This window comes from Prosopis cineraria, unplaced genomic scaffold, assembly GCF_029017545.1.
Source record: "Prosopis cineraria cultivar Desert tree isolate PC_DT_omini unplaced genomic scaffold, ASM2901754v1 PC11, whole genome shotgun sequence".
Taxonomy (NCBI): Eukaryota; Viridiplantae; Streptophyta; class Magnoliopsida; order Fabales; family Fabaceae; genus Prosopis; species Prosopis cineraria.
Window position 1 is genome coordinate 11404145 of NW_026555342.1, and position 13538 is coordinate 11417682.

Genomic DNA, 13538 nt, shown 5'->3' on the forward strand with positions numbered 1-13538 from the left:
TTAACTCTTATGACTTTTAATTTTATTTTTCAAAGCACCATACTGTTAATTAACTTTGTTATGGTATTAATAAAATTTGCAATGTCATATTAATGAAATATGTATGGCACATGACATGAGAAAAATATTTTTATTAATTTTTTAATTAACACTTTTTAAGAAGGGGAAAATTATAGTTTTTACTTGTAATACACATGACAATGTTCTCATTTTTTTTTTTGGTTGAGTGACTTCATTCTCATTATTCACTGTTGACAAAATTTAAATAAAAAACTATAATTTTATTATTCTTTATTAATTAAAATAAATTTTTATATTAAACGAATAAAAAGAAAAATATCAAAAAGCTTTCATTCATAAAAATTATGTAAATAAAAATTTATCCTTTAATATAGAAATATGTACCATTGATAAGGGAAAAAACATGGATAAAACAAATACAAAAATAAATATTTAAAAAATAATAATATAATTTTTAAATATTTATTATTTGCTTGCATAAAATGTCACATAAGCTTCTATAGGGCTTTTCTTGATCTGACATAACAAACTCTATTAATAACAAAACAAAATTAATAACGGGAGAGAGTTTTGAAAAATAAAGTAAATATTAGATGAAATAATTTTAAATGTTTAAAGGAAAAACGATCATATGCAACTAACTACCTTAAGGTTCAAAAAAGTTATATGCATTTTAGTCTTTTGTTTTTATTATGATTGAGTGCTCATTGGAAGCACACCAACACTTATAATGCCAATTGGTATAGATACTTTCAAGTATATTATTATTCATGTTGTGAATTAATTACCAAAGCAGGCCTTAATTAGTTGTAATGGCAGATTGATCATAAAGGAATGAAGGTATTGCTTCCTTGGGCACAATTTGACCTAAGAACAGGGGGATAAATTATATCATTGTTGTATGGCGAGCAAAACGAATAATCATATCATATTCAAAAGCAATCTAACTAGCTTTACTTATAGTTTTTAAATTTATTTCTGATTCTTATATTCAATATATATATATATATATATTATTAAGGCAAAAATTGCAACTATGATTTTGTTTGTTGATAAATGGCAGTCAAAGCGAGTCATGTACACTAGTTCGGATCATTTAATCATTTATGCCAACTCACACTGACTTTTCATAATTATTACTAATTATAGTTAGAATGTTCTTCTCTTTATTTGATCAATCATGCATCCCTAGCTCAAAACCAACATATTATTATCAAGTGATCATTCAACGATTAAGATTAATTTTAGGTCAACAATCTTTCATTTTTGTAGTTGAAGTTTTATGTTAATCTTATCTCTCAAGTTTATATTGAAATTTTCTCAAACAACTTTGTTTTGGAGAAATCAATATATATGTTAACATGAAGCGTGGGAAAAGCAAGTGGCCTTCAGAAAATGAGGACGAATTTCTTTGGTTATTAAAAATGATGGTATATTTTTGGAGTCTGAAGCTTTATTGCTTTTTTTTTAATAGAGAGATTTGGATAATATTACCCACGAGTAACTAATTAACATACATGATGAATCTATTTCTCAATAGTTATCTATTTTTAAGAATAGCGGATACATACTTCTATATTCAGAAATTTAACAGACCTAAAGCATTATTACTTTAAAAACACACCGCACATAATTTGATGCAAAACTTAAAGTTGGCCTTGACCTTTGCATTAGAATTTATGCAATATTTTTTATATTTAATTTTTTTTTTCCCGAAGCTATCCACACTTTAAAGCATTCAAATTTCAGAAGCTGGCCTGGTGGAATCTGTTATTTTCTGAAAAGCTTAAGCCTTTCACGCTTATTCTATTCCACTCTTTCTTTATCTACACATCTCTCGAATGCTATCCTCTATATATACTAACAGAAAATATATCAATTCGTGCTTTGTATTTATATTATACAATTCTTTTTGGTGGCATCATTGACCAAAAATAGACAATTCTCAGTGTACTTTTGTATTTTTCTCAGAAATCGTTCCGAAAGACGTTCAAAAAAAATCATTTAACTACTAATAAGATCAGAACGGCAAGAAAAGATATTCAGAAATATATTATTTTTATAATTAAATGGAAACGTCAACATTCTATATATATTGTTGTGTCATTTTCGTGTGAACGTTATTTAAATGTATATACATGCAAAACACAGAGATAAAAGGAAAATACAGATAAGATTGAGAACTAAAGATTAGGATTTGGTTGGAAAAGTCTGCTGCTCCTCGTGATACTTACTTGACGTCTTCACTAAATATACTTTGCTATTTATTTAATTTTTACGTACCATGAATAAAAGAAGCGTCACATGCCCTCCCATTTTTGTCCCAAAATGTAAAGCCAAAAAGAATGTCTGCCCATTGCTTTTAGTGTCTCGGAGAACATATCATCGGCAAATTCTACTCCCTATACATAAAAAAAAAAAAAAATTAAGGGATTCTTTGATTTCCTATAAAAAAAATCTATAAAATCAAAATTCATTTCTGTGATTTTTTTTTTGGGCCAGAACATACATATGAATATGATATATGTACTTCAATATATTCATATAATGTATCTAATAAAATATATATCATGATGTTATTAACATATAAAAACACTATCATTCGCGTATTTAGTGTAAAATAATCAACGATGAATGGAAATGGATAATCCCTACCTTTGCTGTCAAATCGTAGTTGACCTAAACTTGCTTGTTAGCTTATTTGTCATCCTTGCGTGATGTTATATTATTGCAGAATTATTAGGTACGCCATATTATTAATTCGCACTGTTTTTGAAGATGATCACATTTAAGGATCATTCAAGTAAATTAATTATGAATAAAGACTCACAATAAGTTTCATTTTAAAAAAGACAAATTTATGTTCTTATTTCAACAATAATTCATTTTATATTGATTTTTGCTTAGATCATTCTTAAATGATATTCTCCCTTGTTTCTATCAGCTTACTGGTTTTGTAAAAGGGAATTATTATTATTACTTTTGTAATAAACAAATATACAAGCCATCCTATATATATATATATATATATATATTTAGGATTATTCATTATTCATTTATTTTCTTGAAAGTATCAAATAGCTTTCTCCTGTTTTTGCTATCCAAGTTATCAAAATAGTTAATTAACTTATTATTTAACAAAATTTCAATACTTAATCAAAGAAAATTTGTTGATAAAATTTTTTATTATGTTTTAAATTATTTTTTAACAATTTTTATAAATTAATAGAATAACATCTGTAGTTTTAAATTTTCATAAAATTCAGCAATAGCTTTACTTTATAAAAATAATTATTTTAAATTTTTTAAATATTATAATATACAAATCATTATATAGTTGAAATGTTCTATCAATTTTTACAATAATAAGTTAATTATATTAAAGGGAAAGTATAGTTTTTGTCAAGGTTTAGAGTGTCAAGGTTGATATAGTTTTTAAATTAAAAAAATCAATTTATGATCAACTTGATATAATTGTAACATCAGCAACATGTTATCAAGATTGACCATAATTATAAGGACAAATTAATTCTCTGATGAAAAATTTACACAAACCTTGTTCCATACTACCATTGATAAAAAAACTTTAGGGAATAAAGACAACATGTTTTCTAGATTAAATTTACTATTTTTTTAAACAATAAAAAAATTTGAACTCTTAATTTCTACCCACACTCCAACTTGCCCATGTTGCCATCAGAAATGGTCCAAGTTAAGATGTAATTAGTTGGCCTATCCGAGGAGCTTGCCATCGTTTGGAATCAACAGAAGAAAAGAAAAGAAATACCTGTAACAAGGTAAAAATATTTATTATATTTTACTAAAAAATAATATTTAGTTTTTATTAATATAATATCTGCAAATGTGAACGCCATTTTTCAATACTATTTATTTATTTTTGACAAAAAAAAGAATTTACTCCCTTTAAATCATAATTTAAATCACTAATTTACATTTTTAAAAAATTGTTAAAATCTTGAATTTCTAAAATTTTATATATCCTTTTAATTGTATCCAACATACTTTCATTAATTACTTAATAAAATAAGTGTGTAATTAAAAATATATAATATTTATTCAATGTTTTATATTTTGGATCAAATAAAATTTTTAAAAAATAACTTAAATTATAATTTTGAGAAGGGGTATTTACTCACTCAGTCTTATTGATAAAAAAAAAAAAAACATACAAGGTGAGTGAAAATTGGGGTTAAAGATAGGGGGAATTACATCTAAATTTTACAAAAAAAAAATTAATTATCACAAAATCTATTGATAATTAAATTAAATTCATTAATGATATATAAACTTTATAGCAATTAATTTATTTATATGAGACTTTTAATGTAATTCTTTCCTAAAGATAATGACGCAGAGGAGAGATTGGTGAATCCATGAGCGATCTGGGTCAGTGGCCAGTCGAGAAGAGATACTCTAGAGGCGTGAGCTTGGCCTAGACGTCAAGTTCACGGACAGCAATCTCCCCAATTCCATCCTATCATTTCATTATTATATATATATATATATAAAAGCCACATGATCTCCCTCTCAAATTTCCAATCCTCACTCCTACTCTTTCTCCTTCCTCCTCCAACTTCCTCTTCATCCTTCCCACCAAAATCAGCTTCCTCAATCCCACAACAAACACCCTACTTACATGTCACTTCACCCCCGATTCTACTATTTTCTCGCCAACCAGACACCTTCCACACAGCCTTTCTCTTCCTTTCCCGTTGAAGCCAGCTTCTGAAACTTCAAACAGAGACGAGTCCTATACTTTTGAATAACAACACCTTATCCTCTGTAAGTGGGTTTTCCAGTCCAGAACTAGGAACAAATTCATGGGTTCTCTTTCCCGTGGCAGTGATTGATCGATCGCTTTTGGGTTGTGTTTGTTTGTTCCTTCAATTTTTCTTTTAACATCACTTCTGACTTCCATTTTTTTTTTTCCTCCCTTGAAAGCGACGGGAATGGCGGAAATTCCAAAGTTGGTGGGTGTTCGTTTTCTGGGTTCTCTCTTAATTTTCTTCGCCATAACTGTTCCATTGAATTTTTGGGTCTTTGTTCATCGTCCTCATAATTTCCACTCACAGATCCTTCCTAACGCTGCTTTTCCAGGACTCGTGTTCTTCTTCTTCTTCTCCTTCACGTAGGGCCACCGAATCAGAACAGAACAGGGCGACCCAGAAAATCTCGGTTTCAGATCACACAGATGCATTTCAATATGCGCCCGAGAAATCTGATAGCTTCGTGATTGACATGGACGCCTTCCCTTCCACCATCAACAAAGATAACAGTTCCAATTCCAGAATTACAGTAAGTTTCTTCTTCTTTTAAACTAATTAAGATTAATTTAATAAAATACTGTACCTCTGTTTCTAAAGCCTGAAAAAGCCATATTTTTTCATTGAAAAAAAAAACAGTAAATAAAAACTTGGCTGAGATAGCACGGTGGTGCTGTCATTGATCAACTTCCAATTAAAGTTTGTGACCATCGGAATAGAATGTCTTTCTCAAGCTTTATTACGATCTCCTCAGACTCTATCCCTCCTCTTGATTTAAAATTAATGAAACGTTGAAATTAGAGCAGCCTTTTAATTAATTAAACCGTCATTCACTTTGTGTAACTCATACTTAACCCTTCACCAACATGCCTTTCTCTGTACTTTTTTCGGCAATTGTATTTTGCAATATTTAAAGCAATTGATTGAATGAATTGAGATTCAGCCTAAATGTTCTCCCTCAATTATCATTCTCTTCGATGCAAAAGCAATTTCTTAAATTTCATAATTTAATCACACACCTCATAGATTTTACTTGGTTCCAGTTTAAATCTTTTTTCTGGCCCAAAAAAAAAAAGTTTAAATCTTTTTGACCAATTTTTTTTTTTTTGTCTTTTGTGTTTTAAAAAACAAAAAATAGTTGCAGAGGAACCTTTCTAGGAAAGGATCTCAGCGTGGGGGCGACAAGAAGATCAATGGCAGTGCTACCCTTCATGATAGGGATAGTTTCCCGACAACAGGCTCACCTAAAGGTACCACATCCCTCGCAAAAATATACAAAAACTCATTTATTGTTCTCTTTCTAATTTTAAAATTACAATCGCATCTCGTAGATGGCCATAGAATTATAATGTCTCCATACCTTAGTTTATGCCCAAGCATAGTGATGTATTATAATAAATTAAATATTAGCAAAACTTAATATTAATATTTCCATCACCAACCTGTAATTGTGTCAGGCCATGGTGGTGTCCCCTGGGTATCAGGTCTCATCTTGTTGTTAATGATTCTACCTTATTATTATAATAATAATTATTATTATAGCCATAATCCCAGATCCACTATGGTTTTTGGAACGACATTCAAGCATGGTTGGTAATCATATACTCACTTATCTATTCGCAATTAAGAATTTTCATTAACTTTTTTGTACTTGAGACACCAACTCTTTTACCACTCTATTAAGTAAGCTTTGCATGTTACCATAGCGTGGGAGAAACTGATTTGATGTCAAAACCAACCACCTGGGTATTCAAGCAACGTGAGAATTAGTTGAAGTGCCCAACTAAAACAAAACCTAACTTTCATAATGGAACTATCTTATCTGAAAATCTATCACAGTAAAACTAGGAAATGCCATTCTGGGTAAACCTCAGTGCGAAAAGGAAAAGGATTTTGGGAAGTGAAATCCTCCTAGTTTGGTACAGGTACAGATTATAAGGGTGTATTAATACCATAACAGTACCCTTAAGTGGGGCCACCAGAATTGGCATTGCCAGAGACCTGAACAAGCTTGTGAGCCAACAAAATTTCTTGTATTAATGTTATCATTGATCTGCAGCTACTCTGGTGGGGTCTTGCACGCCTGAAAAGCCCGGGGCGGTGGCCCTAGGGCCCACTGACCACTTCACCAATTCACAGGTCCATCATCAGATTACAATCACCGCCAGCAATATCAGCACGGCGGCTGCGGCCGCCGCCATTGAGAGCAAAGGAATATCCCGGCGAAACAGTTTCAAAAGGCCTTCTCTCCGGGTCCTTGATCCTAGGAGGGTTCTTCTGTTCTTTGCCACTCTGTAAGATTAAAAGATGCCTTGATGCTATACAGATCCATTCGTGGCCTCGTCTCTTCCTATTTATATTCTCTCCTGTTCCTAATGTCTTTAATTCTGCTTAAACACAGATCAAGCATGGGAACTATGTTGCTGATATACTTCACCCTTACAATCAGCAAGCAAAGTGATGAATATGGGGTTGATTGGCAGCAGTGAGAGAAGCAGAAGATCCTGAAGTGAAGATAAGTTAGAAACCACGGATTAACGATTGACCATTTACAAGATAAGTATCACAGAAGAAGAAAAATCCTCCGAAGTCATAGTTAGCAGCCAGATAGTGCTAAAAATTAAAATTCACAAAAGCGGATGTTTCAGTGATGGTGAACCTCGTTGCCACACAGATCACTCAGTTCACCTAGTTTTCGTTGCTTCTTTCTACAACCAAATGATACATCATTGTATGTGTCTAAAAATTTTCTTGCAGAAGAATTACTGCCAAAGGCAGAAAAAAGCATCAGTTCAAAGAAGATTAAATAAACTGCTGGAGTTTCAGAAAAGCCAATCAAATTTCTATCACCACCTTGACGTCAAAATCAGTTAATACTCGGGGTTCATCTCCTTGGCAACTTCAAGATATCATTACAAAGACATACTGCAATTCGACTGAAACACGGAATCTTCGGTTTATAGGAATGGGAAACAACAGATGACGAGAAACATATTCCATTTAGAAATATATGTCGTGTTTGTTAGTATTGCACGGCTGAGTGAAGGATTAGAGTCACTGTTGTTCTCCCTAGCTCCTGTATTTAGCCTTGATTTTTCCTTCCTTGGATCTTTCTGTTCTGTTCTTTTGTATTTTGTTTTTACGCGATCCTAATAGTTGGTGAACCTTTTTTGAGTTTGTGACTTTCAAGTGAGCAAATAAAAAGAAAGGTGAGAACAAAATTATTATTGAGAGCTACCATCAAGCGTTTGCGCGGACAGAAGGCATGTGAGTTCGAAAGCTTTTAGCTTTTTGTCCGAAATAGGGCCCTCCACAATTGCTTTTCCAGGAACAAAGAATGTTCCTTGGTCTATGGAAGCTTTTAGTATTGTCATATATTAGGTATGAAAGATCAAAGTTACTTCGACCAATTTTAGATGCAAAGTGCTAGGCACCAACTCAATGCGCCTAAGACAATGCTGGTCACCTATTTAGCTTGAAGATTAAGGGCACCTTTCCCCTTATCGATTAGATACGTGATAATTTTAACTGACGAAGAAATGCCACCAACATTTCTATCAAAAAGAGAAATGCCACCAACGTTCACTAGATGTATGGATTTGCAGTTTCACAGTTGACGGTTCCCACTGGATTCATCAAAGCGAACATCTTTTTAGTAGATGTTTGGCATCTGGACCGATTAAGATACTGTTCAACTTTTGACATGACAGAGTAATAAGCATTCCTATTAAGAACAAGCATTTACGAATCAAAACTTAAAATTGATAGTAACATTTTACCCTCCAGTGTAGATTGGAATGAATTAATAATAACATTTGTATTATATAACTATACAATATACAATTCAAGAATTCACAACTCGTGGTCTCACATCAGGTAAACCAAATTGTCACCTCTAGCTAGTAGCGTTTTGAGATCCTTGGCATCGTGAACTTTTGCTTCCTGTCATGGTAGAGCCTCAATATAACTGCTGCAGTTTCTTCTATTGCTTTTCCCGTCACATCTGAGGTGGGAGAAACAAATTAAGGTTCCATTAGTGACAAATTGAAACAAGGAAAAAAAATTACAAAAATTGCTATTGTATGATTACGTTATTTTTACAAATAAAAATTAATAGGAACGTGAAAACAGTGAGACACAGAAATGGAAACACGATGGCGCTAGATTTCTTACCAATCACAGGCCAGACAGGGTTTTCAGCAAAGAGTCTTCCTGCAAATTCCAGTTCCCGTCTAACATAGTCCATCTCTGAGTAATTACTCCTTGATTCTGGACTGAGTCCAAGAGTTCTAGCCCTTGCTTTCCTAATGTTCTGTAGAACTAAATGATTTATTGTTAAGCCAAAAACCTTATTTACATCTACCTTAAATAGAGTCTTTGGCATTCCCACACCCATCACAATGGGTACATTTGCCACTTTGTAACCTTTTTGTGCTAGATAAATTGATAACGGTGTCTTGCCAGTCCGTGAAACACCAGTAAGAATAATGTCAGCCTTGGCCAAATTCTGGGGACATGCCCCATCATCTTGCTTGATGGTGAATTCAATAGCTTCAATGCGATGAAAATATTCCTCAGAGAGCGGAAAGTTCTGGCCAGAAGCCCCACGGGGAAGGCCAGATGGTGAAACCCCAAGATGGGAAGCAATTTCTTCTATAATTGGACCTAATACGTCAGTGGATGGAATGCCCCATAACTTGCATGCCTGCTTAGCATATCCAGCCAATGAAGGGTCAGCTAAAGTATAAACAACCATAGCACCTTCCTTGGCTGCCTGCTTTATGATCTCCACTAATTTCTCCGCATCATCAATCTGATAACAACTGAGTAAAATCAGCACCAAGCATCAACATATATCACAGTTGAAAAATATGGTAATCCCTCTGGTCCTAAATGCAGAGATAAATAATCAAATTAGAGAGATTAAGAAAAAAAAAGTTAAGTAGGTTATTTGTCAAAAAACTGTGTTAGTTACCCTAAAAAGCCCCATTTAATCATTAACATTGAAAACTATTCCCATTGATGAAACCCCTTTAATATGTGCAATCAATAGAGATAGTTTTGGGGGAATTTGATGCAAAGTAGATTGAGTTCTTACATTTAGAACGAAAAAATCCCTCGACTAGCTCCTAGGAACGGGGAGTATTGTTTTTATTTTCTACTGCTCCCTTTGCTTTGAATACCCCAGATGTTAGCACTTGGTTAGATTTTTCTCCATGTGCGCACTTAGTTAGAGATATAATGCATGGCACAAGGACCCAAATTAGAAGATGTCAAATTTACCACTAGTTTTTTGGTGTCATTTCGGAGGGTAAGCTCCACCTATCGCCAACCACATTACTGCTGACCATTTTGCTCCAACTGCAATTGCGTACGAGATGACGACCCAAAAAAAAAATCTACCTTTCATTTTATACACCAACCCTGACCCCCAATTTTTTTTTTTTTAAGTTTTACCAGAGACTTGCCCATTAACCAGATTGCACAGTTTCAAGTTCCAGAGAAAAAAACAAAAAAGAAAAAAGAAAAGGGGGGGTTGATAGCGCCTCTAAGTAGAGAATACTCTGCGGTCTATGAAATGTTACCACAAACCCAAAACAGAAATTAAATCGAGTTTGGTACTAAAATTATTACTAAAAAGTCGCAAAGGAGAAGTGACAAGACGAATTACCCCAGAAAACAAATGGGTATTGACAGGGCATCCATGATCGACCAAGCAGTAATCAAACTGACCCAAGGCAGCGTTAACGCAGTGCTCGGCCGTCCAACCGGTTCCGTCCGAGACTATATAAATGGACTTGGACACCCTCACCTCCACGCCCTCCACAACGTCGATATCGGACGCATCTGAATCAGGCGACAGAGTGATGGGAGGTAGAGAAGCATCGGGTTGGAGGGTCTGAATTTGGGGACTAGGACGGTCCAATTTGCGGCCGGAACGAAGAGCTCGAGCCCTGGACCAACGGTTCAGCTGAGGGCTGCCTTTCAATCTTCGACTCGGCGACTCCGATGCTGCTTCCGGTTGGATTTGGTTGTTGTGGCCACACCCTCTGATTTCAAGTACGACAGCTCCGATGTTTGCCCATAATTGCGAAACCGCCATCCCAACCGTTCCCGCGTTCACGAGTGTCTTAGAGTAGCGTCGCGTCACATATCAAAATATCTCAGCGTCGCTTCACCCCAAAACACTGCCTTCCTTTGATATTTTTGTAAAATTTTGTCAGATACTGATTTTTATAAAATTTTGTTCTAAAATAAAATGGAAGAATTTTAACAAAGATCAATTGACCACGTTTGTTTAAGTTTAAAAGTTCTTAAATTTTTAAAATTATACTGTAATCCGTGATACTAATTTAATATTGAATTTTTGAAAAAAAATAATAAAATTATTCATTATTTAAATTAATATTAAAACTTTCTTACTTTATTTGTTAATTGTCTTATTTTACTTATTAATTTATTTTCTGAATTTTGTTAATTTTTTTACTTAACTTGTTTTTATTTTATGTGTTTAAATTATTTTAAAACAACTTATTGATTCATATATTATATGTTATTCATTTATTTATAAACTATTATTTATTGCTATACTACACTTATTCATTGTTCTACTTCATTTATTCAATTTGTTCATTTGATTTCATTTTAAAGAATTGAACAAATAAAGTAGGGTAATTAATAACATTCTGTAAATACATAAATAAGTAAAGTAAGTTAATTATTAAGTGAAGTAAAATAATTTTGATATTAATTTAAAGGAAGAATAATTTTATCATTTTTTAAAAAATTTAATATTAAATTAGTATCCATAAACTGCAGTAAAATATCAAAAATTTAAGAATTTTAAATTTAAATAAATTTAATTAAGGGATCTTTATTGAAAATCTCTGAAATAAAATTTTAACTTAAAATCGTCCATATGCTAATCCATAATCAAGGTATAAGCACAGAATATCAGTAACTTCTTCATCATTAAAAAAAATAGTTGAAAATTTTATTTTTTTAAAAAAAATATATTTTTAGTTATATTCTTATTAAATATCTTAATAGTAAGAATTGAAAATTTTAATGGATCATTTTTTAAAAAATATAATAAATGAAGTAAGTGAGGATATAATTAAATAAAAAAATAGGCATGGGTTGTAAATATCTAGAAAAATGAAGCAAGTGAGGATATATTTTCCAGAAAATGTCAATGGAGGGAATACATGGGCAGATGCAGGGTGATCACATATAATTGTTTTTCATTGTAACATCTCAATTTAAATTTTAATAATTAATTTAGATTAATAAAAGTTTTAAAAAATATTTAGAGATAAGTAAATTAGTAGGAGATGATTATTAAATCGATGATTATTAAATCTAACTTACGATATAATTATAAATTAAAATTAAATTAAAAATTAAATTAATTAAAAAATTTAAAATAAAAAATAAAAAAATAAAAAAAAATATTATTAAATTATTATTATTATTATAGAAAAAAGAAAAGGTATGAAAAAAAAACAAAATGAGAAGAACAAAAAAACTTTCGGCGTGCGCGTGTAATCATTATATTTATATAATGATAATGATAATGATAATAATAATAATAATAATAATAATAATAATAATAAAGAAAGAAGAGAGAGGAAAGAGAAAAATAATTAAAAAAAAATTTGTGGGACCCACATTCATTTTTTTAAAACCACCGTTCTCTTCTCATTTTTCTTTCATTTCTCTTCTCTTTCGTGTGCTATCAGAGAGAGCGTCTGTGAACCAGGTTGTCGATGCAAAAGATCTGAATTTTTAAGGTAAGAGTTTTTGATAGGATATTTAGGGTGTGATTTCAAGCTTTTCAAGACTAAGTATATATTCTAAATTTTTTTTTTAGTCGTCATTTCTCTTTAGTTTCTGATTTTGTGGTGGTAGAAAATTTAGGATTTGGAAAAGGGATGAATTTATGTTGAATAAATATGGTTTATGAGGTTGTTAGTAGTATAATAAATATTCTAGAGTATAAATTTGTTGATGATCTTTGAATTTGTGGCTTATGGATCAAATTCTAGACTAGATCTGAAAATATATGTTGATTTATTGAGGTTTAGATGATTATTTGGGATGAGAAATGAATTATTATGGCTATAGAATTATGATTCTAAGTTAAAGACTTAATTTTTAATTTTTGGATATTTTAGGTGCGAATTTATAAAATAAAAAGAAAATTTTGATAATAGAAATTAGTTTAAAATTTGATTTTTAGATTATTAATGTTTATTGATGAGTAAAAGAGGAGTTAAAAATTTTACTTAATAGTATTAACTTTAGATTTGTATTAAGATTGAGATTAGGAATTTTGTTTTATTTTTAATTTTATTATTAGAATTATTTTATTAGTTTCAAAAATTGAAACTAATGTTTATAAATAATATGTTATTTGTAGATTGTATTATTGGTGAAGATTGTGGTGGGAGAGAAATTATAAAGAATAATTTATTGAAAAAGCCACAAAGTAACGATGCTTTTAATTTATGATTAGTGTTACTTCATGTTAATTGGGTGATTACTGAAAAAATTATGAATTTTTTAATATTGTATAATTTGTGGGAGGTGTTGGGAGACTTGCTATTATTGTTGTATTTATGTGTCACGTGGTACGCCCCTATTGGAGCTCAATAGGTAGCTTGTAAGGGCTCGAGCTAATCTACCTTTGACCGGATAATTTAGCACCAAGTGAGGGCTACGGCTCGAGGT

General features: G+C 31.4%; 2 protein-coding genes across 3 annotated transcripts; one reads left to right on the forward strand and one right to left on the reverse strand.

Annotated features, from left to right (window-relative positions):
• Positions 1-4566: 4566 nt before the first annotated feature.
• Positions 4567-8045, forward strand: LOC129286982 (uncharacterized). 2 transcript variants are annotated; one of them, XM_054923098.1, is made up of 6 exons: positions 4567-4884; positions 4984-5012; positions 5140-5337; positions 5944-6055; positions 6865-7099; positions 7207-8045. In XM_054923098.1, the coding sequence occupies exons 1-6, from the start codon at positions 4863-4865 to the stop codon at positions 7292-7294; spliced, it is 684 nt and encodes a 227-aa protein (XP_054779073.1). In that variant the 5' UTR covers positions 4567-4862; the 3' UTR covers positions 7295-8045. The 2 variants fall into 2 exon arrangements, with proteins under 2 accessions (XP_054779073.1, XP_054779074.1); XM_054923099.1 differs by having other exon boundaries at positions 4568-4824.
• Positions 8046-8490: 445 nt separating this feature from the next.
• LOC129286978 (pyruvate, phosphate dikinase regulatory protein 2-like) lies at positions 8491-10972 on the reverse strand. The gene is made up of 3 exons (XM_054923089.1): positions 10477-10972; positions 8979-9618; positions 8491-8808 (listed from the first exon to the last, which is right to left on the reverse strand). The coding sequence occupies exons 1-3, from the start codon at positions 10906-10908 to the stop codon at positions 8705-8707; spliced, it is 1176 nt and encodes a 391-aa protein (XP_054779064.1). The 5' UTR covers positions 10909-10972; the 3' UTR covers positions 8491-8704.
• Positions 10973-13538: the final 2566 nt, after the last annotated feature.

Coding starts and splice junctions, on each gene's coding strand:
- LOC129286982 (XM_054923098.1), top strand. CDS start 4,863: ATGGGTTCTCTTTCCCGTGGCA. Junction 5,013..5,139: donor TGGCGGAAATTCCAAAGTTG/GTGGGTGTTCGT, acceptor CTGCTTTTCCAG/GACTCGTGTTCTTCTTCTTC. Junction 7,100..7,206: donor CTTCTGTTCTTTGCCACTCT/GTAAGATTAAAA, acceptor GCTTAAACACAG/ATCAAGCATGGGAACTATGT.
- LOC129286978 (XM_054923089.1), bottom strand. CDS start 10,908: ATGGCGGTTTCGCAATTATGGGCAAACATCGGAGCTGTCGTACTTGAA. Junction 9,619..10,476: donor ATACCCATTTGTTTTCTGGG/GTAATTCGTCTT, acceptor AGTTGTTATCAG/ATTGATGATGCGGAGAAATT. Junction 8,809..8,978: donor CCCTGTCTGGCCTGTGATTG/GTAAGAAATCTA, acceptor CTCCCACCTCAG/ATGTGACGGGAAAAGCAATA.